This window comes from Lolium rigidum, chromosome 6 (assembly GCF_022539505.1).
Source record: "Lolium rigidum isolate FL_2022 chromosome 6, APGP_CSIRO_Lrig_0.1, whole genome shotgun sequence".
NCBI lineage: Eukaryota > Viridiplantae > Streptophyta > Magnoliopsida > Poales > Poaceae > Lolium > Lolium rigidum.
The window spans coordinates 319,657,234-319,678,719 of record NC_061513.1 but is presented as its reverse complement, the minus strand read 5'-3'; the positions used below and the strand labels follow the sequence as shown (position 1 = coordinate 319,678,719).

Genomic DNA, 21,486 nt, shown 5'->3' with positions numbered 1-21,486 from the left:
AGCATTCAAATGACGATAGTCAACAACCAAACGCCAAGTATTGTCCCCGTTTTTTTACTAGGATCACTGGAGAACCAAAGGGACTGTTGCTAAGCTGGATCACTCCTTGTGCCAGCAGTTCTTTGATCTGTTTTTCCAGCTCGGACTTTAATTCAGGAGCAATTCTGTAAGGTCTAACAGAAACCGGTCGAGCTCCTGGAATTAAGGGAATTTGATGATCATATACTCTACTAGGTGGCAAACCAGTAGGTGTAGCAAATACAACATCATACTCATCAAGTAGAGCTTGTACCTCCGGTGACACAGGTTCATGTTTTTCTTCCATGTTTTCACGAATAAGCTGCAGTTCCACCAAAGCATGCGTGCACAGACTTTGTCCTTCACCACATAGTACAACGGTCTGCCCTTTATTCTGAATTGCAAGCCAGCCTTGCTCCCAATGAGTTACCGTTGGACTTAATTTTCCAAGCCAATCAAGGCCAATGATTCCATCATAGCTGCCTAGTTTTAAAATTCTAAAGTTATCCTGAAATTCAGTTCCTACAGCTGACCAAGTTAAGTTAGGAAAGTACTCAGTACTCTGAAGAAGAGCTCCACCTGCAACTTTAACTGAAACTGGCGCAATTAGCTGTTGTGTTCCTGAAAGTAGCTTGGCACAATCTTGATTGATGAAACATGAGGAGCTTCCTGAGTCAACCAGAAATAAGAATTCATGTCCTTGGATAGCTACCCGTAGCTGCATGGTTTTGGTTACCATAATAGAACTATCAATCGCTGCCGCAGATAACATCATGAGCTGCTGCTGGGGTTGATGAGAACAGGAACTCTGGGGGGGTATCTATTGAATCCTCATCGTTGCCTTCAGGCGATTGCATGAAATCAATCATTTCCTGTACCTCATGAAGCTGGATTGTGGTTTTACATTGATGTTCCCTGCTATATTTCTCACCACAAGTAAAACACAGGTTCTTCGAGCGCCTATATGCCTTTAGGTTAGTCCATTTATCCTGAGGTGTATGCTTCTGCTGTTCCGCTCGTTTCTCTTCCACTGTTTTAGAGATCCACTTAGCACGAGGAGGTGGAAGTGATGGTTGCAGCTGATGCTGGGCTCGCCGTGGTGGCAACAGTGATGCATACTGGCTGTTGATTGGTGTCAATCCATCCCTACAGAGAAATCACACGGGAACAAACACACGAATTGGGGAATTGAGTTGTTGTGGCTGTATTCCACCCATCCTCCCTCACAGCCAGTTCATACACGGCATCAGCCGGTCCTTTCTTTCTTAACTTACAAGCCAATCTGTTACAGAAGTAAATAACTCCACTAAGGAGTCGTTTGGAAGCCAGGCTTTCATTTCATTTGTAGCATTTTGAAATGAATACATGCATTCATTTCATTTACATTGTAATTCCAGAAATGGACACTTGTTTGGTTGTCACAAGAATTGCAAATGACAACATAATTCAATATTGCAAATGTCACAGGAATTGCAAATGACAGGTCTCAGCTTGGAATTGTGTTTACCCATGGTGTCATTTTGCTGGATTTCCTAAATGAAATGATGATCCAATTCTGTGACAACCAAACAGCCCACCTATGGAATTCCAAAATGAATTCCAGAATTTCAGGCCCAAATGATGGATACCAAACGACCTCAATAGCATCTCCAGCGCGTCTCTCGTGTGGCTGTCTTCATTTAGCCCACTCTTCGCCGGTGTGCCATTTAGGAGCCCATCTATGCCACTTGGGCCGGCCCATGTTGCTCTTGTGCTTCTTGTCAGCTTCCTCCTCCTCTGAGCCACTGACTGGCGGGGTCGGGTCGTTGACATATTGAGTTTTGCCGTTTGGGTGCATATCTTCTGGTTGATGTTTGTTGTGATGTCCTAAACCTTAGATTATTCACAATAAGATGGTTATTGAGAATTTTTTCTTACGGCGTGATTCTGACTCGATCTTCAAACTCTTAACATTTTTGCAGCAATGTTACTCGTGGTGTACACAACGGGACAGATTACATTTGGAAGGCATGCTACGAGATTTCCTTGAGGAGGTGCACCGTCTCCCTGTCTTGTCTAGCCTAGCCATCCATCCATATTTGAGGCTCTTCGCTTTTTATTGTAGTTTGATCATATTTGCGTTGTTGTTCTAACATACTCTTTTTCTATCTTTATAACTTGATCTCAATTTTTGTACGAGTGTGGTTGCTTTATTACTTATAAAGTGGAACGAAAGGATATTTCCAAGAAATATAATGGAATATTTTATCTTGTTGTCTATATAAGTAACTGTGTTTGTCGTTCGTTGCCCACTGAGTTTTTTATATGCTTTGAATGAATTGGCAGGAAAATCCAGGACCAAACTGAAAGAGAGGCAATCCGGCGGCGTGGCCCCCCTGCCTCCACTATCCCTTTGCGAGCAACTAGCGCCTCCATTCGCAGCGGCCGACGGAGGAGATAGCAGCAGCAGCATCCGGAGCAGCAATGGCGGCCTCCACTGCCTCCCGACTCTGGCTCCCGCGTCCCACCGCATCTTCCCCCTATCCTCGCCCTCTGCCTCGACTGTCGCGATTCTCTCCTCTCCGCGCTGCCAAGTATACGCCCCTTTCCTTCCACACCTTCTCCTTTTGGCCCTATGCTTTGTATCAGATAATTGTTTCCAAAATTGATTGTGCTGGGTGCAGTATAATTTATTCAGAACGATTTTCTTTTTACCTTTTCGTATTTGTGGGGATTTCCTGTGTAACTTGAAGAACAACATGTGGTCATGTGAATCTATCATTGTAGGCTGGAATCTGTGTTATCTATTGGAACTCATGTAATCCCACACCCAAGAAAGGTTAGACATTTATGTTAAATAGTACACACTGAAAAGAGTTGCCAATGTTTGCTACTGAACTTTTCAAATTGTCAAGGTTGAGACTGGAGGTGAAGATGCTTTCTTTGTGGGTGATGATGGTGGTGGAGTATTTGCCATTGCAGATGGTGTTTCAGGGTAAGCCATCTTCACCGGCAATGAACAATTTATTTCGATAATCGCTGCAGCAAACTGTGATCAATGCTTTGCTCTTTTCTCGTGTATTTTGGGTTGCTTCGAGTACTTTGCAAGAGATGTATTTGCTTTTAGCAATTTGCATTGACACATGGCTTTTATCCAGCTAGTCATTCTCTTATCTACTGACAGATGGGCAGAAAAGAATGTCAATCCAGCTCTGTTTTCTCGAGAGCTTATGGCAAACAGCTCTACTTTTCTCAAGGATGAAGAGGTATTTGCATGTTAGTACTGCTAAATAAAATATGTTCAAGTACAATGTCATGTACTACTATTGCAACAAATTTAATATAGCCTAGAAGTTTCTATCATCTGTAGGTCAGTCATGATCCTCAGATTCTTCTAATGAAGGCTCATGCTGCAACTTCTTCCACTGGATCTGCCACAGCGTAAGCATTATTCTTACCGTGTTTACAGCCTTATATATCACTCGTTTTTCTAGCATACATGTCAAACTTTATACAATTATGTGCGATGATAACAGAATCATCGCAATGCTAGAGAAGACTGGGACTCTGAAAATTGCAAGTGTGGGAGATTGTGGCTTGAAAGTTATTCGAAAAGGTGTTTACGGAAAATATATGTATCTTAAGGTTATTAGCATGCTTGCTTCATACCAATTCTAACCTTTTCTCTTCATTAACATACAGGACAAGTGATGTTCTCTACATGCCCTCAAGAACATTACTTTGATTGTCCATACCAGTTAAGCTCCGAGGCAATTGGTCAAACATATAAGGATGCACTGGTATATATTTATGAAATTGAATCAGCTGTTATTTTTTTGTTGTTGAAGCGCCGGTATTGTGACACGGCTGTTGTATAACTGGTCTTTTTTTTTTTTTTTTTTCACTACACTGGTAGATAGAGCGAAAAAAAAGATATCAGTCTTTTCGAAGATTGTTCCTTTCTGATTTTGATCTCTTTTGGTTTATGTACCAGGTTTGCACTGTACATCTTATGGAGGGTGATATCATAGTTAGTGGCTCAGATGGATTTTTTGACAACATCTTTGATCAAGAGATTCTTGCTGTCATTTCTGAGTCTCCAGGGATAGATGAATCTGGTAAATCTCTCACTTCTGCAACTGCAGACGTAAAATGCATGGTCCATTCCTTCCAATCCCTCTAAAAACATTGCTGTTTTCACAGCGAAAGCTTTGGCGGAGCTTGCGAGAAAACATTCAGTGGATGTAAGATTTGATTCACCCTATTCGATGGAGGCACGGAGTAGGGTGCGAAACAACTACATCTTCTCTTTTTCTCTTGTCACCCTTTACAAGTTTCTACAACCTGTTAGCTATAAAAATGGATATCACACCGTTCATTCCTGTTACTTACATTCAGGGTTTTGATGTTCCTTGGTGGAAGAAGCTACTTGGAGCCAAGTTAACAGGTATGCTGTCGTTATCCAGCTACACCCCATGCCATGCTCTGTTCCAACCAGAAAAATCAGCAAGCTCACGATGCCACTTTTTTTCTTCTTTTGGTTGGCGCAGGTGGTAAGATGGATGACATTACGGTCATTGTCGCTCAAGTGAATATAGTGGTGATCCCAGATGATGAGGTAGACCTGTAAATTCATTTGGTTTTGATAGCAACTAATTCCATCTTTCACCTTGAGATTCCTTATGCTGTGTCATATTTGCAGGGTGCCATAGTTGAACGGGAGAAAGGAGCTGAAAAGGTCACTGTCGCTGCAACTGCAACTGCATCAGCTGAACAGAAGGGATGAAAAGGAGTTGTATATATTGACCAAAATTATTTTTCGCAGCAGTGCAAAGAAATTAATGAGAACTGTACTTATGAACACCCATGCGTATATAATTTATTTGGACTGGGTTTAGTTTGTACAGATATGAATCTCAGAGTTATTACAAACTATGAATTTTCCAAAGTTCCAATGGGTTTTGTTCATGTCAAATTGGATACAGGTAAACTTTAAACTTCAAACGGAGGCCGAGCTACACGTAGCTCTTTATTTGCAAACACTCAGGATTCATATTTCAAAGTTTCAAAAAATCTGAAATAAAATTCTAGAGATAGCCAATGATGTATACTACAATGGTGTAAAATCTCAATACAAATTACTTCATATTCTAGGCTACACAAAAAATGACAAATTCTGATAAATTTTATAGCGAATAGTGCACATTTCAATACTATAAAATTTCTCAGTTTTTGTCAATTTTGTGTAGCCGGAAATACAAATAAGTTTGTATTGAGATTTTACACCATCGTAGTATTCATCATTTCGTTACCTACAAAATTTTATTTTGAATATTTTTGAAACTTTGAAATACGAATTTTAAGTGTTTGGAAATAAAGAGCTACATATACTTGAAAGCCCCAACTGTTGAGGACACTAGATGGCTGTTGTCGATGTGAGGCTAAAGGGTTTCCGGTCATGATCGGTAGCATTAATTGCATGCAGTGGAAGAAAACTGACCATTTTGATGGCAATGTCAATACAGTGGCCATACCGAGGGAAGCATTGGCACCACAAGATTTATGGATTTGGCACTATTTTTTTGGCATGGCCAATTCCCACAACTCTTATGGTGAGCTATGAGATCACAATGCATATGACAAACCATATTATCTTGTTGATGGCATTTATCCTGACTGGACCACACTGGTGAAGACAATCCATAATCCTCAAATAGAGAAAGAAAAGAGATTTTTCAAGATGCAAGAGGCTTGCAGGAAAGATGTGGAGCGAACATTTGGTGTGCTCCAAACTTAGTGGGCTATTGTTCCTCACCCAAATAAAACATGGTCTCTTCAGACCATGCATGACGTGATGACATTTTGTGTAATCATGCACAACATGATCTTCGAGACGGAGTATCCTAATGAACTCGGATGTGACTTTCAGGGTGAGCTGGTTGAGCAATGTTGAAGTCCCGACGCCTCCGGAAGGATTTGGTTGACCATTAGAATGATGAGTAGTCAATCTCATCTCGTTCTATTTATTAATTATGAACTATGCTCTATGTATTTTCATTCATGGCAATGCATCTGGACTTTGGTATTTCGTTCAATGTAATAATAAAGAATTTTGACCTATATTGTCGTTGTTGGTATGGCCAATTTGTTTCATATATTGCACTTTTTTTCGATAAAGGGAATATATTAATATCAAAACGATACCAATTACACCCAGCCTCTGCAACAACGCACCACCCTAATGGCACTACGGATGCACACAGCCAAAAAAAGAAAAAGGAAACTAAGAAATAAAAGTCCCGCTACAGTATCTCGGGCCTAACAACAGCAATACATCCACCGCCAAGACAACACCTGAAATACAGTAATCTCCAAAAACGACGCCTCCAAGAAGGGAACAAGTGCGCTAACACCATCGTCGCCCGATCAACGATCTTAGGTTTTCACCCCGAAGATAGTCCCCGCTCTCAAAACAATGCCTCCAACAAGGTCATTGCCAGGCACAACCAGCTAAGGCCGGACCTTGGGCTTTCACCCCGAAAGGTAGGACTCGAACTTCACCTGTGTTGTCGCCCCCACTTTCATACCGCTGCTGTGAAGCCCGGAACACCAAGCAAGTCCCTCAACAGCGCGGAGACTTGAACCTCCCTTAGCTAGTCCTCCCATCCGGCCTTCATGAACTTCTCTTCTTCCGACTTTCATCATGGATCCATAGTCACTTGATGTCAACACAGAAAAAGAGCTTCGCGCCGCTCCCTCCAGAACCAATCGGTCGGAATAAAAGCATGGGTGCGCACGACCGAATACCACCGATCCAAGCAAACTCCGTGCAAAAAGCATCGTTACATTCGCCGGCGGAGCCTTCCGAACTCAACACTCCGGCTAGATCACGAGTCCAGGCCTCCGGTAGGTCTTCCTCTTCACGCAAGAGAGACCCTAGGACCACCGCCTTTATTCGGGTCGGACCCCACGTCGGCGACCATCCCGGGCTGGCCACTCCAACCCTCCACCGGCAACTCCGTCGCCGGCTTCCAAGCATCTCCATCTCGCCGTCGGAACGCGGTGATAGATCGATAGATCCACCACCACCAACCGCAGGCCGACCCTCTCCGGCGAAGAAGAGGGTCACCTCCACCGTCGTACCTATATTGTCGTTGTTGGTATGGCCAATTTGTTTCATATATTGCACTATTTTGGATGAAAAATCTAACTCAATCCTGGACGGACAAAATACGTCAGACCACTTGGGCCAGATGCAAACGATCAATGGTTGTCTGAAGGCTGATTTCGCGTCTATAGCCTGACGTAAACGGAGTGACCGAAATACGTCGGAGGGGAAAAGGGAATCAAAAACAGATGTAGATTACGTATACTCAAAAACCGCCTACGAGAGCCGTTTGCGTGCGACCCAGAATACATGACCTAAACTGCCAGGTAAACCCTCCCAACCGCCGCAACGCAGCGCTCCCCCATGGCCTCCTCCTCCACCTCGCCGGCGACGGCGGCCGCCAGGAAAAAGCGCGCGCTGACGGAGCAGCGGTTCTCGGAGCTGTCCCCGGCCATTTCCCCGGAGGTGGTGGAGGCCCTGAAGCGCGGCGGCTTCCGGCGGTGCACGCCCGTGCAGGCGGCGACCATCCCGCTGCTGCTGTCGCACAAGGACGTGGCCGTCGACGCCGCCACCGGCTCCGGCAAGACCCTCGCCTTCGTCGTCCCCGTCGTCGAGATGCTCCGCCGCCTCCCCTCGCCTCCCAAGCCCCACCAGGTCGCCTCCGTCCCCTCTTCTCTGTTAGTGTAGCGTTCCAGTTCTGATGATTAACAGCTGAGCCGAATTCGTGCAGGTTCTGGGCATCATCATCTCCCCGACGAGGGAACTGTCGTCGCAGATATACAACGTGGCGCAGCCCTTCTTCGCGACGCTCAAGGGCGTGTCGTCCATCCTCCTGGTCGGCGGGCTGGACATCAAGGCGGAGCTCAAGAAGGTGGAGGAGGAGGGCGCCAACATACTGGTCGGCACACCCGGGAAGCTCTTCGACATAATGGAGCGCCTGGACTCCCTGGAGTATAAGAATCTCGAGGTTGTTTTGGGGGAACAAAGGACCTGTCTTTGGTTGGTTTCTGCTTTGGCGCAAATGGGGAGTATGCTGATGTTGTTTCGATTTCTGGTGTCCCTTGGAAGCAGATACTGATCCTGGATGAGGCGGATAGGCTCTTGGACATGGGCTTCCAGAAGCAGGTCACCTCGATTATTTCAAAGTTACCGAAGCTGAGGAGAACCGGGCTGTTCTCCGCTACACAGACTGAGGCTGTCGAGGAGCTGGCAAAAGCAGGGTTGAGGAATCCCGTGAGGGTCCAGGTTAAGACGGAGGCCAAGGATGCTGCTCAGCAAGATCTTGGTCCATCCAAGACGCCGCTGGGGCTCCGGTTGGAGGTATGGCGAGATTGCTTTTGTACAGCAGTTGGTTGTTTATCGTCTATCATGATTTTGTGGACATCTACCGCATGTGAACCACAATCTTGTTTTTTCTGCAGTATATGATATGTGAACCATCAAAGAAATCATCACAACTTGTTGATTTCCTTGTGCACAACAACGGAAAGAAAATCATGGTGTAAGTGTAGGATCCTTGGAAATTTCGGTTTCTCAGCATATTTAATTTGTGTGTAGCATTGTGCTAATTTGTGCACCTTGGTCTTGCCCGAATGCAGATATTTTGCAACATGTGCCTGTGTAGATTACTGGTCTGTTGTTCTTCCAATGCTCAACTTACTTAAAGGTTCTCCAGTAATACCTTACCATGGAAAGATGAAACAGGTTATAGCAAAATATGTCTTTTTGTTGTAAAACCCAATGGCCCAATATGTGGGCTTTATGTTGGCATATTTTGGTATTATCTGTTTGTATTAATTGCCACCATGTTGTTCTTTCGGTATGTAGGGCCCTCGTGAGAAAGCTCTGGCGTCATTTTCTGCTCTTTCAAGTGGTATTTTAGTCTGCACTGATGTTGCAGCAAGGGGTCTTGACATACCACATGTTGATCTAATTGTGCAGGTTACATATTAATATTTTTTTCTACCCCTCTTAACTTTTTCTTTACATGGAGCCATCAATTAACATTTTGTATTCTGTTCTTCCAGTACGATCCACCTCAAGATCCCAATGTTTTCATACATAGAGCAGGTCGCACTGCCCGCTATGATCAAGAAGGAGATGCTATTGTATTTCTCTTGCCGACGGTAATGTATTCTGTGTCGAACTCGTTTTTCCGAATTGCAACATACTACACATAGTACTAGTTAAAGTATTTACTTGTATCGGCAGAAATTGTGTTTTGTATGCTGGTTGTCTTATTGAGAAAGACATCTAAACTTACTTCCTTTGCAGGAGGATTCTTATGTTGAATTCTTAAAGCTTCGAGGTGTACCTCTCATGGAAAGGGAGTGTTCCAGTGATATTGTAGATATTGTGCCACAGGTTGGTCGTTTTGTTGGTAATTAAGGTTTCCCACTTGAGTCGAGATATCACTTAAATATCATTCTGTCGTGCTGATTGTGGACTAATTTATGGTGCAGATCAGAGCAGCTGCATCAGAAGATCGTAATATCATGGAAAAGGGGCTTCGAGCTTTTGTATCATTTGTTCGTTCATACAAGGAGCATCACTGCTCGTACATTTTCAATTGGAAAGGACTTGAAGTAGGAAAGCTGGCCATGGAGTATGGCTTACTTCAGATCCCATCCATGCCAGAAGTGAAGCACAATAATCTTTCACTGAAGGGATTTATGCCTGTCAGCAACGTCAACTTTTCACAAATCAAGTTCAAGTAAGAACTGTGGCCACAACAGCATTATATGCATAGTTTTTGCTGACCCAATTACTTTAAGTAGTACGACAATGTGATTAGTGCTAGTGTTTACTATAAGACGTGCATAATTGAATGTTCAGTCGTCTAAATAAAACCCTTCCTCAAATTACGTTAATGTTGGTACTGAACATGTTTAGATTTCAAAGGTCGATGTTGAAGTGATCTCAGAGTCAGCTGACTTCTGGTTTTGCTGGAATGCTAGTACCAACCAGCTGCGAGGACTAACATGTTTCCTGTCTTGGTTCTGCAGGGACAAAACTCGAGAGAAGCAACGCCAGAAGGTACTGAAAAGAAAAGCGGAAGAGCTAGCTCAAGAGCCACCTGAGCCAGAAAGGAGAGTTCGGGAGAAGCCTCTTAAACCAAAGCGCAAGCAGACGGGCAAGCAGCGACAGACGATCCAGACCAAGGAGGACATGGATGAGCTGACGCACGAGTACCGGCTCCTGAAGAAGCTGAAGAAGGGGGTGATCGACGAGGATGAGTATGAGAAGCTTACCGGGTTCGGAGACTCAGACGGTGGAGGTTCTTCGGACGGGGAGGACAAAGGGATGGAGAGGCGGAGAAAGGAGCAGAAGAAACTCAAGCAGAGAGGAGGGAAGACGAGAGGAGGGTCTGCTAGGAAATTTGATGGAAAGAGTAGTAAGCTGAAGAACAGGAGAAAATGAATATGTTTTATACTGAGAAATTTTGCCAGTTTTGTTCTTTGCTTTGCTTAGCCGGTGAAGAAGCCGATTCTGTGTCGCCTGTAGTTACTGCTTTGATGATGATGAACAATTTTCATGCTCACACGACAACAAAATCTGACGCTGATTTACAGAGTGTGGACTGTTCTGGTATTGCCATGGATATGACCTAACACTAGTGCCGTAGCATAAAGAAATGGTCACACGAAAATGTTCCACTGGACTGCTTTGGTTATATGAGGAGTCACTATTCGATGGTAAACAGTTTTATGCTCACACGAATGAAATGTGACTCCAATAGAGTTCCCGTCACGTAGCAGAAAAGAAATTATTATGTTTTTTAGGTAAATTATTATGTTTTATTAACCAATCACACATGGGCATGCTCATTGAATAGTTATTACTGAGGCAGTTTATTTTTTTGGTAAGTGTTAGTTACTTCCTTCTGTAGGGGAAAACATTTACGATAACTGGGGTAAATTGCACGACACAGCATTGGCAACATATGCCGGTACACCATCAAATTCATCATCTCAAAGAAATGGTCATAGGAAAATGTTCAGTGGACTGCTTTGCAGGTCATATGAGTCACAGTTTGATGGTAAACAATTTTATGCTCACACAAGAATGAAATTTTGGGCCATTACACAGTTCCCACGGAAACTGAAGTCAAGGTAAGTAGCATGAAACTTTTGACTAACCAATTGAGTATTTTTTTTGCAGGTATTGAGTACTCCCTTCGTTTTTTAATATAAGACGTTTTAGAATTCTACGGAGTACTTATTAGTGAAACAAGTTATTCTTTTACAAGTATTGGTAACTTTTCGTTTTTGATATGGATTAACTTAGCTCGGAAGACTCGCCGGACGTGGCTGAGATTACAAGTTCGGGAACATCGTCTAACCAGACACAATGCATACCATAGCTTCCTGAAGCACCTAACCCCGCCAGGATATGTGCTGGCTTTACACTCACGTGGCATATAGAGAACTCTAGTCTCGATGAATGCTAACGCCAATTGGACATTTGTTTCCCTGAACAAACCTCCAGTGGCAACAAGTCATTTTTGGGGAAATCATCAAAAGCTTTATTACGAAAACTGAGGGTAAATTGCCCACCGCAACGTTGGCAACATACCCTCTACCCAGGGTATCAATCTACGTGATGGATCTGCAGATCGTGGATCGCTTCCTCCGACGGGGAGAAATTAGGGCATCAGCAGTCAATGCTAGCACTTGGGAATCAGTCTCGAAGACCACCCTGTTGGCGCCAATGTCCAGTCATTATTGCATCATCGCGTGGAGTTTCTCACTGTAGGCGTCAGCTATACTACCTCCATCCCAAAGTTTGAAGCCTATTTTTTTTCAGAAAGTCAAACTATGTTAAGTTTGACTAAATTTAACATAAAAAGTACAAAGTTAATATCATTAGATAGATAATGAAATATATTTTCATAAGATACCTATAAAATATCATATTTGTTCATAAATTCTTCTAGAAGTTTGATCATACTTAATTCGTTTGACCTTCTGAAAAATATAGACCTTAAACCTTAAGGCATCTCCAGTGGCGCGACGCATTTCGAACGCCTAAATTGTCCGCTCGCGTCTGTTTGTGTCGCCTGACGGATGCCAAAATGACCGCGAGGGGCAAAATGTCCGTTTGCATCGGGGGCTACCTCCAGTGGTCCGACACATTTTGGACATGCAAGTGTTTTTTTTTTGTGCTACTTCTTTTCAATTTTGTTGAATGATCAAGTTTTAAACGCGAAAAAGTTGTACTCAATGATGTCATGTTGGTCCAATCGAATAGATTATAGCCTAAACAATTAACCGGATATTTCAATCGACTAGATTCAAACATATTTAACATACAAAGAAGAAGAAATTTAAAAACATAAGAGAACCAACCTGAGGTTGGGTGGTTAGGAGGGTGGTTGTACCCCCAGCCCACCAGAGTTCAAACCCCAGGTTTGACATCTGTGTGTCTCATAAAGGCGGAATATTCTTTCAGTGGGAGGCGACGTTCCTCGCCGACAACGAGGCGCTCCGTGGTGACTTCGTCAATTTCAAGATCCAATCCGCCGGCTCGGTCTTCCGAAGGTGCTCATAGGGGTAGGGTGTGCGTGTGTGCGTTCATAGGGGTGAGTGTATGAGCGTGTATGTGAGCGCCTGCGTTTGTACTGTGTTTCTCAAAAAAAAAAAAAAAAAAATAAAAACATAAAAACTAAAACTATTTTTTGGCCTTCTTATTAGAAGGCCCTGCCTCGTCGTCGAAACTCCTGCGCCTCTTGCTTGTCACCTCCTCGTCGGAACTGGAGGACGACGCGCCCGTCGAGGAGTTGAAACTGGAAGAAACGGCGTCTTCGTCGTCGTCGTCGGTGAACGGACGCCGACGCGCCGCCCGCGCCAGCGCCCTGGACTTCTTCCTTGCCGCCGCCTTGTCGTCCGCCTCCTCCTGTGCCTCCAACCGGGCGAACTTGTTGTCGGAGTCCTCCTCCTCCTCGGCGTCGCTGGCAGCGCCGCCTCCGTCCTCCTCCTGGCCTTCGCTGCCATTGCCGCCTCCGTCCTCCTCGTCCTCACTCGGCGTGGAGGCAGGGTCGTTGGGCGTGGAGCCCGGATCGCTTGGCGTCGCAGGGATTCCCACCAATGCGAAATCCGGGCAACTTGCCCTCGCTCTCCGAGTCGGACGGCAGCGTGTAGTCGCTCATGGCGTGCCGGTGTTGGAGAAGAAGAAGAAGAGGAAGAAGAAGGAGGCGGTTGAACTTGAATTACCGTAGACGCGGGGGTTATAATATGCCCGGATTAACGGCGACGCGTATAATGAAGAGGTCGGCGGTTGCTCTTCCGCGGCGGTTCGGCGCTCCATTGCGGCGGTTGGTCGCCGCGGTTGCCACACCGGCGCGTGTTGTGAATTCGAGGCCGATCGAACCTAGGTCGCTGCCATGAGGGCCCATGGGGACGCAAGCGGACGCTCCGCGCGATCGCCGAGCGTCCGCGGAGACGCAAACCTGGCGCATATTTGGGCCAGGTTTGCGTCTCCGCGGACGGCCGGTCACTTTGCATCGCCCCGCTGGAGGTGGTGCCAGACGCATTTCCAGTTCGCGCGGACGCAAACGGTCACTCAGCGTCCGTTCGCGTCGGCCCGCTGGAAATGCCCTTAGGATGAAGGTAGTATACCATGGGCTTTGCCTTGCACTTGTAGCAATAAGCTCACACTGCATGGTTCTCACCCTCACTTCTCCCGATCAGTTTTAAGCTTCTTCCCCTAACTAGTCGCGGAGCAAAGAAAATGGTAGTGGTTGATCAGGGCAGGCACAGGTTTTTAACAATGGGTACTCAAAATAAAAAATACCTAAATACAGTTTCAAAATAGTAGTGACACTTGTATTGCATCAGATGACCTTGGGCTGAGCATATAATTGTTCCACCCAACTAAACCTCCACGTCCATTTGTCCAGAAGGATAGGTTTCTCCACAAAGTAAACACGCAATTATGGCTATTTCATAAAATTTAAAAAAATCATCAAAATTTTGGCTATTCACTTGCATACACCCATGAATACACATGTGCTCGCCCATGCAGTGTACACGAGCACGACCGAGGCAGCTGATAGGCAATTTACAAACAAGCAAAGTTGATGACAGAAATGTAACTTTCTGTAGGTATATTAAGAGATAAAAGACGTCAATTGACAACAGTGCAATATGATCATTATACCAGAAATATAGAAACAAACCAGCAAAAGCAATCACCAAGAGCAAAGAATTGTACAATCACAACAGCACGGCACAAACCGGAAATAACATCTCAAATCTTCCAGCATTTATCCAGCTGCTTCTAGGGGAAAATTTACATAACATAGACCAATCATCAATACCGTAGAAGGCAAAAAAAAAAAAAAATCCGACCAACAAGGGTGTGACAATAATCGAACAGGAGTCCGGGATAATCAGACACCTGCATAATAGGTACAAGTCTGGAGAACAGGAATTGAATTGGTTCCACAAATGACAACCTCTGCAATTACATCAATGTTTTCAGAACGGCTGTCAACACGAGGACCATAGGTGCCACTGCGTCTATCGCTGCCATAGGCACTGCATCACCTAAAATGCAATGAAGATATTAATATATGAGCATCATCCACATCAACCACGATGTCAGGTTATACAAGATTGAAGTACAGACAAGAGATATCTGCTATACAAAACTGAAGCTACAGCACCTCGAAGTAGAACTGCCAAAAGTTCTCATTGAGATCATTATAAGAAAATAAGAAGTGTTTTCTCATTGCATATAGCCAATACACACATGAAGTATAAAACATGGTTTGCAAAGGATAATTTTAGATTGAGAATTTTCGCGATTTCAGTGCAGATGCGGTAGCGCAAATGTACACTCTCATGTACCTAAGCTACTTTAGTTTGTGACCTTTCGTACCCATGTATTCACAATATTTCCCCAACCATTGGTGGATTGCTCCCTATTCCTGCAAGTTACTTTAATGTTCATGTATTCCAAAATCCCAATGTTCGCCTTCCATGTAAAAAGAACAGACAGATCAAGTAGCAGACAATTGTCCCATAAACTACCATGCAAACTTACATGAAGCATCATAACAAAAAATGACAAAGTAGAAATTTGTTCAACCTTAACTTGGTTGGATTATGTTCATTGCACCACCTATGTTCATTGCACCACCTAGAACTTGGGAAGTAAAAGCTAGGAAAATGTAATAATATTCTGACGGTGCATAAGATATCCTCCTAGTCATCATTTTGATGGACTCCTACACATCGATTGTAAAAGCAGCGAAGTTTAGGGCGTTTCGGGTATGAAGATAAAATAAAGAATGGACAGGAAAATAAAGTAACTTGTAAAACACAAAATTGTACAGATGCTTACCAGCTGACATCATGGGGCATCCTGCTGAACTGCAGGACCTGGAAAATTTTCAGCTGCAGAAAAGCTTGGTGGTACTACAAGATCTTTCCCTTGGGAAGGCTGGTCAGCTTGCGCGCTGCTGACCTTGGCATCGCCCCCACCCATGAATGGTCCACCCTCCTGGACCTGGACCAAGCCACCAGGCGACATAGGTGACATATCAGATGCATCGGCGAGCGATTGTCCAGGTTTGAGTGCAGCAACATCAGCTACTGGTCCAGGTACAGGTACAGGCGCAGCTAAAACAGGTCCAGCTTCAGTTGCAGGTGGCGGCACATCAAAGCCAGATCTTGCCCGTGGCCTGCGTTCTGGTCCTGCACCCTGATCACGGCTCCGGCTCCTGCTCCTGCTGCGACTCCGGCTACGTGACCAACTCCTGCTGCGGCTCCTGCTGCGTGACCAGCTTCTGCTACGGCTTCTGCTCCTACTACTTAGGCTCCTGCTATCACTTCTTCTATCATAGCCTCGCGAGCGGCCTCTATCTGGGCTACGGCTGTAGCTCCTGCCCCGACCCTTGTCACCAAATCCTCGACGATCATCATATCTTCCACGTCCATCTGAGATGAAACGATCAGAACGTCCCCGTCCTCCAAATCCACGCCCTCTTCCACCACGTCCACCAGAGAAATCACCCCGGCCTCGTCCACCAAAACCAGAAGAATCACCCCTACCACGTCCACCAAAACCAGGAGAATCGCCCCTGCCACCGCTACCACCAAATCTACCAGGACTTCCTCCACCTCGCCTGCTAAAGCCATCAGGCCCACGGCCCCCTCTCCCACTGAAGCCACTGGGTCCAGGACCATCCCGCCCACCAAATCCTCCAGGACCATCACGTCCACCAAATCCACCAGGACCCTCCCGTCCACCAAATCCACCAGGACCCTCCCGTCCCCCAAATCCACCAGGACCCATGCGTCCACCAAAGCCACCAGGGCCATCCCGACCACCAAAGCCATCAGGGCCCTCCCGGCCAGCGAAGCGTCCGGGGCCATCTCGGTCAACAAATCCACCTGGGCCACCCCGATCAACAAATCCACCTGGGCCATCCCGGCCACCAAAGACCCCAGGGACCTCCCTAACTCCACCGTAACCACCAGGGCCGCCAGCGGCAGATTCAAAACGATTACCACCACCAGGACCATCCCAACGGCTCATGCCACCAGCCTGGTTTCTTGGACCTCCGGGTGCACCCCGAGCAGCCATCTGTTGCAGCGCTGGAGGTACCTCCTGACTAGTACCCTCCAAGACTTTGACCAGGTCAGCAGCATATTTCCAATCTTGCTCAGAGAAGAAAGTGTATGCAACTCCAGTTGCCCCAGCCCTTCCTGTGCGCCCTATGCGATGCACGTAGTCTTCGATCCCAGTTGGAAAGTCATAATTGATTACCACCCTTAAAAAAACAAAAATGCGAAAACAGTGAGAAACAGGAAAATTAATAAACATCATTGGGCTTGATGTGAAGAGATATCGAACACCATAAGATTTTAACATGTGACAACCAAAAGGCCTCACCTAATGTCTTTGATGTCCAGTCCACGAGCAGCAACATCAGTGGCTACTAATACTGGAACACGACCAGTCCGAAACTGATTGAGAATCTGATCCCTTTCACCCTGCGATTTATCACCATGAATGCTTGCAGCGCCAAAACTACGACCAATGCCACGAGCAAGCTGGTCACACATTTTCTTTGTTGAGCAAAATATGATGATCTTTGAACCCCTTTCTTCAGCTCTAAGAATCTGCTCCAAACGGTGTTGCTTATCCATTGGTGGAACCATCTCTACATACTGCATCCATATCCAAAGGTGAAACTTAGAAATGGATTAAATGATAGTATATAAAATGCATTATACCAAAGTTGGGTGCTCTAGAATTCCATTTCCAAACAACTCAACATTATTGCGACACTGAGCACCAACTGGCAGTAGCCACTGTAAGAGATAATAAACGAAGGCAAGCATCCAGTATGACAAACAACAAAGAATACTGGGTGCCCATAAGGATTACCTGCGTGATGGATTTGTTGGCAACAAGTTCATCAATGCTTCCAATATTGATCTGGACAGGATCTCTCAATAAATCACCAGCTATTTTTGTAACCTCCTTTGGCCAAGTGGCAGTGTACATCAGAGTCTGTCTACTACGAGGAATCTCATCCACAATCTTCCGTATTTGTGGCTCAAAACCCATGTCAAGCATGCGGTCAGCTTCATCAAGCACAAGTAATGAAATCTGATGGAGGCTTATCTTCCTCATCTCCAGAATATCATTTAGTCGTCCCGGTGTAGCAACCACAATATCTGCTCCACGCTCAAGTTCTCTAAGCTGAGGGCCCTTTGGAGCTCCTCCATACAGGCACTGGGAAAATAAATAAATAATTAGCATACATTTTAGGATTGTGATACATCATCTAGCAACAGAACTCGGGAAATATAGCACATTGTCTACAAGGCAAAAAAAGAGGCACAATGGTTCATGGAAGGTCATTCCAAGATAAGACTTGTTTCGATATTGACAGCACCTTTTGTCCAGAATCAAACTAGTCTAAGACGTATTTTAGCTTAAGGCTTATATTATTTTTAGAAAGTCAAACTATGTCAAGTTTGACTATGTTTTTACCAAAAATCATTAACATGCAAAATACAAAATCAATATCATTAGATAGATAATGAATTATATTTTCATATGGTATCTACAAAATATCATATTTGTTGATAGATTCTTCTAAAAGTTTGGTCAAACTTTACTTGGTTTGACTTTTCAAAAAAATAAAAGCCTTGAGCTTTGAGATGGAGGTAGTAAATGTAATCACATGATTATGATCAGTTGGCATCCAATGTCTATTAGCACTTCTAAATGTAAATCCATGTGATTATGATAAGTTGGCATCCAGTGTCTTCAAGATAAACGAGAGCATGTGCACTCATACAAAAGAAAGGTCAGAACTTACAGTGCATGATACTCTAGATGATCGACCAAACTTAATTGCTTCATCTTGTATCTGTGAAGCAAGCTCACGTGTAGGTGCCAAAACCAACACTGTAGGACCCAACATTGGATTGTTTTGGCATCTACTCAGATGTACAAAAGCAGGAATAAGGTATCCCAGTGTCTTCCCTGATCCTGTCTTGGCAATAGCTACTATATCCCGGTTTTGAAGTGCAACAGGCCATGTTTGAGCCTGAATCGGAGTGGGGTTTAAGAAGCCAGCAGCATGGACCTGAATGGCAGAACAAAGAATCATAAGGACATGCAGATCTGCAGCAAGACGCTATCTATGATGAAAAAAATGCTAAATGCTATCCTAAATGATTATGGCTGCTTACTTAAGCAGCTCAAGGCCTGAAGAAGAGGCTCTTTGTAGATTCAGAGGCGAGACAAGAAGCAGGAAACCTCAGCCACATTTTATATTCTGAAAGAACATCAATTTTTCTGATACTTGTCAGCACAGAATAGCCACAAGTATGCTACTACGCTGCCCAGATAATGGGACTAACTAAATTATATGGTATCCACCCTACTAGCATATGGCATGCGCTGCACTAATGAGCAATACCACGTGATGTGTTCACACTACCGCAAATTATAATTTTGTCTTCGAATGAATCATTTTTATGGCCCAAGCTGACAAGAACTTATAGATGAGGAAAAAATAGAGAAACAATATAACAATCCAAGCGCCAGTAGTAAAGCACAACTCAAGAGAAAGCATACCTCTCTCAGTATCTCTGGAGGGAATCCAGTAGCCTCAAATGTCATAAACGGAGGAGGAACATTCTCACCCTGAATATTTTTAAGAGACAGAATAACATGTGACAAAGCTTTATGGAAAATGAAAAAAAAAATACATAGAACATTTGTTGTTCAACAAGAAATCAACAGGTGACATGGTGACAGTAGAGTAAATATGCATCTGTAAACCCCATAGAGACTTTAGGTCCCATATCATATCACACAACTGCAGATATCATGAGTTACAAATAAGGAGAAATCAAATAAAAATGCATTTTAATGGCCTAATGGTATTTCCATAGATTGTATCTATGTAGGAACATACTAAAATTTGAAGGTAGGATATTAGAAATATCCGCCTCTGTACTCTGTATTGACATAAATTTTACTGTGATTAATTGGAGAAGTATTCATCACATTTAAAATATCAGATTTATTCATATGTGCTAGTATATCTTGAACATAAACGATGCTACCATGTTGTCAAATCACTGAAATATCTGTTAAGTTGCATTCAGAGCAGCATGTCAACAATAGTTCAAAGGCAACAGGACAAAGAGAAAGAGAATTATCAACATAGGAGATACTTTAAGATGTGAGTCGTATTTCAGTTAATTAATACAGCCATGCAATTGAGTCATACCACTGCCGTGACTTCATGGTGCTGACGATATGCATCAACTGAAGCAACACTAGGGAAATCCGGAGGAGGAAATGTTCCGGGTGGTGGTCTTGTTAAAGCTCCGACAGGAAACGGACCATTGTTAAGTGGGTTTTGTACTAAATGTGGAGGTGCCATGTTATAACCACCAAAGTTATCAGGCTGAGGATATGGTGGGCCGTTCCTCGTATCCTGCTGCAAGATTATGAACAAGAGAGTTACTGATGGAAGCTTCAGAAACAGAGGCAAATTTGCACAGCATTGATAGAAAGAATTCAAGCCATAAGAACTGTAATTTGAAGTATACAACATATACACAATCATGCAAGATAAATAACACAGCAGGGAACTTTACAACGTATGTAAGATTGTAACTATAGTAGTAACAGATAAATAAATGCAGAACTCATTGACACCTAACAGTATCCTATAGTATATTACCAGATGATTTTGGGAAGGCGGAAGAGCGGCAAGTTTTGGCTGTTGATGGGGAGCACTTATTCCATCAAACCTCCCAGACGTGTGAGGCTCATGTTTTTCAAACTGATCTTCACTATTGCCCCTCTTGAAACCCACTGGAGGTCGACCTGGTGAAGGAGCAATATGATTGGGAGCTACATGGCTGCTAGCCAGTTGTTGCCGGTAGTTCGTATCCAGTCCACCTTGATGTATGTGAGCAGGCGAGCTCGAAAAACTAGTGTTGTTAGTCTCGCGTGGGGATAACCCACCAAGATGGTGCTTTGCAGGATATGCTGGCCCTCCAACTCCATGAATATTCAGTTGACTATGGGCTTCAGGACGTTGATGACTATAAGGCAACTGCTGATTTGGAAGAGGAGCTTGGCCACGCTGCTGACTAAGTGGTAACGAAAAGCCAGCCTGCTTTCCTTCAAGACCTCCTGCATCACCCTTCACCTCGCTACTATGTTGCCCATGTGACAATTGGCTGATATGGGCACCAACGTGGCCATGCTGCGGCTGTTTCCCCTGCTGAGGGGTGAACGGGAAGCCATGCTGGAGTTGGCCCTGCGGAGGGGACATCTGAAGGCCTTGAGACTGCGGAGCTTGCAGCACCTGTGGCGCCTGGACAGGTTGATGGAAGCCAGGGGACTGTTGCGTGTGCTGCGGCTGACTTTGCGGCATCCTTACCCCCTGCAACTGCTGGCCTTGATTGTAAGAACCATGCTGCGGCATCTGCGGCTGCTGGCCCTGATTGTAGGCAGACTGCGGCATGGGCGGCCGCAGACCATGGCTGTAGGCACCCTGAGGCATCGGTGGACGCTGACCTTGGTTGTAGGCACCCGGTGGCATCGCCGGCTGCTGCTGCTGCCCTTGGTTGTACCCACCCGGCGGCATCGTTGGCTGCTGCTGCCCTTGATTAGCAGCTTGCGGAATCGGCTGCTGCTGACCTTGACTGTAGGGGTTTTGCTGCATTTGCGGCTGCTGGCCTACCTGGTACGAGTACTGCTGCTGCTGATGGGGCTGCATGTAAGGACCGTGCTGGTACGGCGCCGGCTGCTGCGGGTGCATGTTTGGATACTGACTCTGAGGCGCTAGTGGCTGCTGCGGCCCCTGCTGGTTCGGCATCTGTTCCTGC

The 21,486-nt window shown here is 44.9% G+C and overlaps 3 protein-coding genes across 3 annotated transcripts; 2 read left to right on the top strand and 1 right to left on the bottom strand.

Moving 5' to 3' along the window:
- Positions 1 to 2,423: 2,423 nt before the first annotated feature.
- On the top strand, positions 2,424 to 4,903 carry LOC124660456 (probable protein phosphatase 2C 1). The gene is made up of 12 exons (XM_047198268.1): positions 2,424 to 2,591; positions 2,785 to 2,836; positions 2,913 to 2,992; positions 3,182 to 3,263; positions 3,368 to 3,438; positions 3,534 to 3,613; positions 3,700 to 3,797; positions 3,992 to 4,115; positions 4,201 to 4,283; positions 4,396 to 4,444; positions 4,548 to 4,615; positions 4,700 to 4,903. Exons 1-12 carry the CDS (start codon positions 2,482 to 2,484, stop codon positions 4,781 to 4,783), a joined length of 981 nt encoding a protein of 326 aa, XP_047054224.1. The 5' UTR covers positions 2,424 to 2,481; the 3' UTR covers positions 4,784 to 4,903.
- Positions 4,904 to 7,468: 2,565 nt separating this feature from the next.
- LOC124661541 (DEAD-box ATP-dependent RNA helicase 18-like) lies at positions 7,469 to 10,639 on the top strand. Its single transcript, XM_047199403.1, has 10 exons — positions 7,469 to 7,759; positions 7,836 to 8,072; positions 8,177 to 8,425; positions 8,527 to 8,606; positions 8,704 to 8,809; positions 8,933 to 9,046; positions 9,133 to 9,231; positions 9,380 to 9,469; positions 9,568 to 9,818; positions 10,111 to 10,639. The coding sequence occupies exons 1-10, from the start codon at positions 7,469 to 7,471 to the stop codon at positions 10,523 to 10,525; spliced, it is 1,932 nt and encodes a 643-aa protein (XP_047055359.1). The 3' UTR covers positions 10,526 to 10,639.
- A 3,655-nt stretch (positions 10,640 to 14,294) lies between these two features.
- On the bottom strand, positions 14,295 to 21,486 carry LOC124666160 (DEAD-box ATP-dependent RNA helicase 40-like). Its single transcript, XM_047203510.1, has 9 exons — positions 20,331 to 21,486; positions 19,872 to 20,084; positions 19,211 to 19,279; positions 18,447 to 18,716; positions 17,504 to 17,854; positions 17,006 to 17,283; positions 15,452 to 16,883; positions 15,197 to 15,335; positions 14,295 to 14,652 (listed from the first exon to the last, which is right to left on the bottom strand). Exons 1-7 carry the CDS (start codon positions 21,474 to 21,476, stop codon positions 15,461 to 15,463), a joined length of 3,750 nt encoding a protein of 1,249 aa, XP_047059466.1. The 5' UTR covers positions 21,477 to 21,486; the 3' UTR covers positions 14,295 to 14,652; positions 15,197 to 15,335; positions 15,452 to 15,460.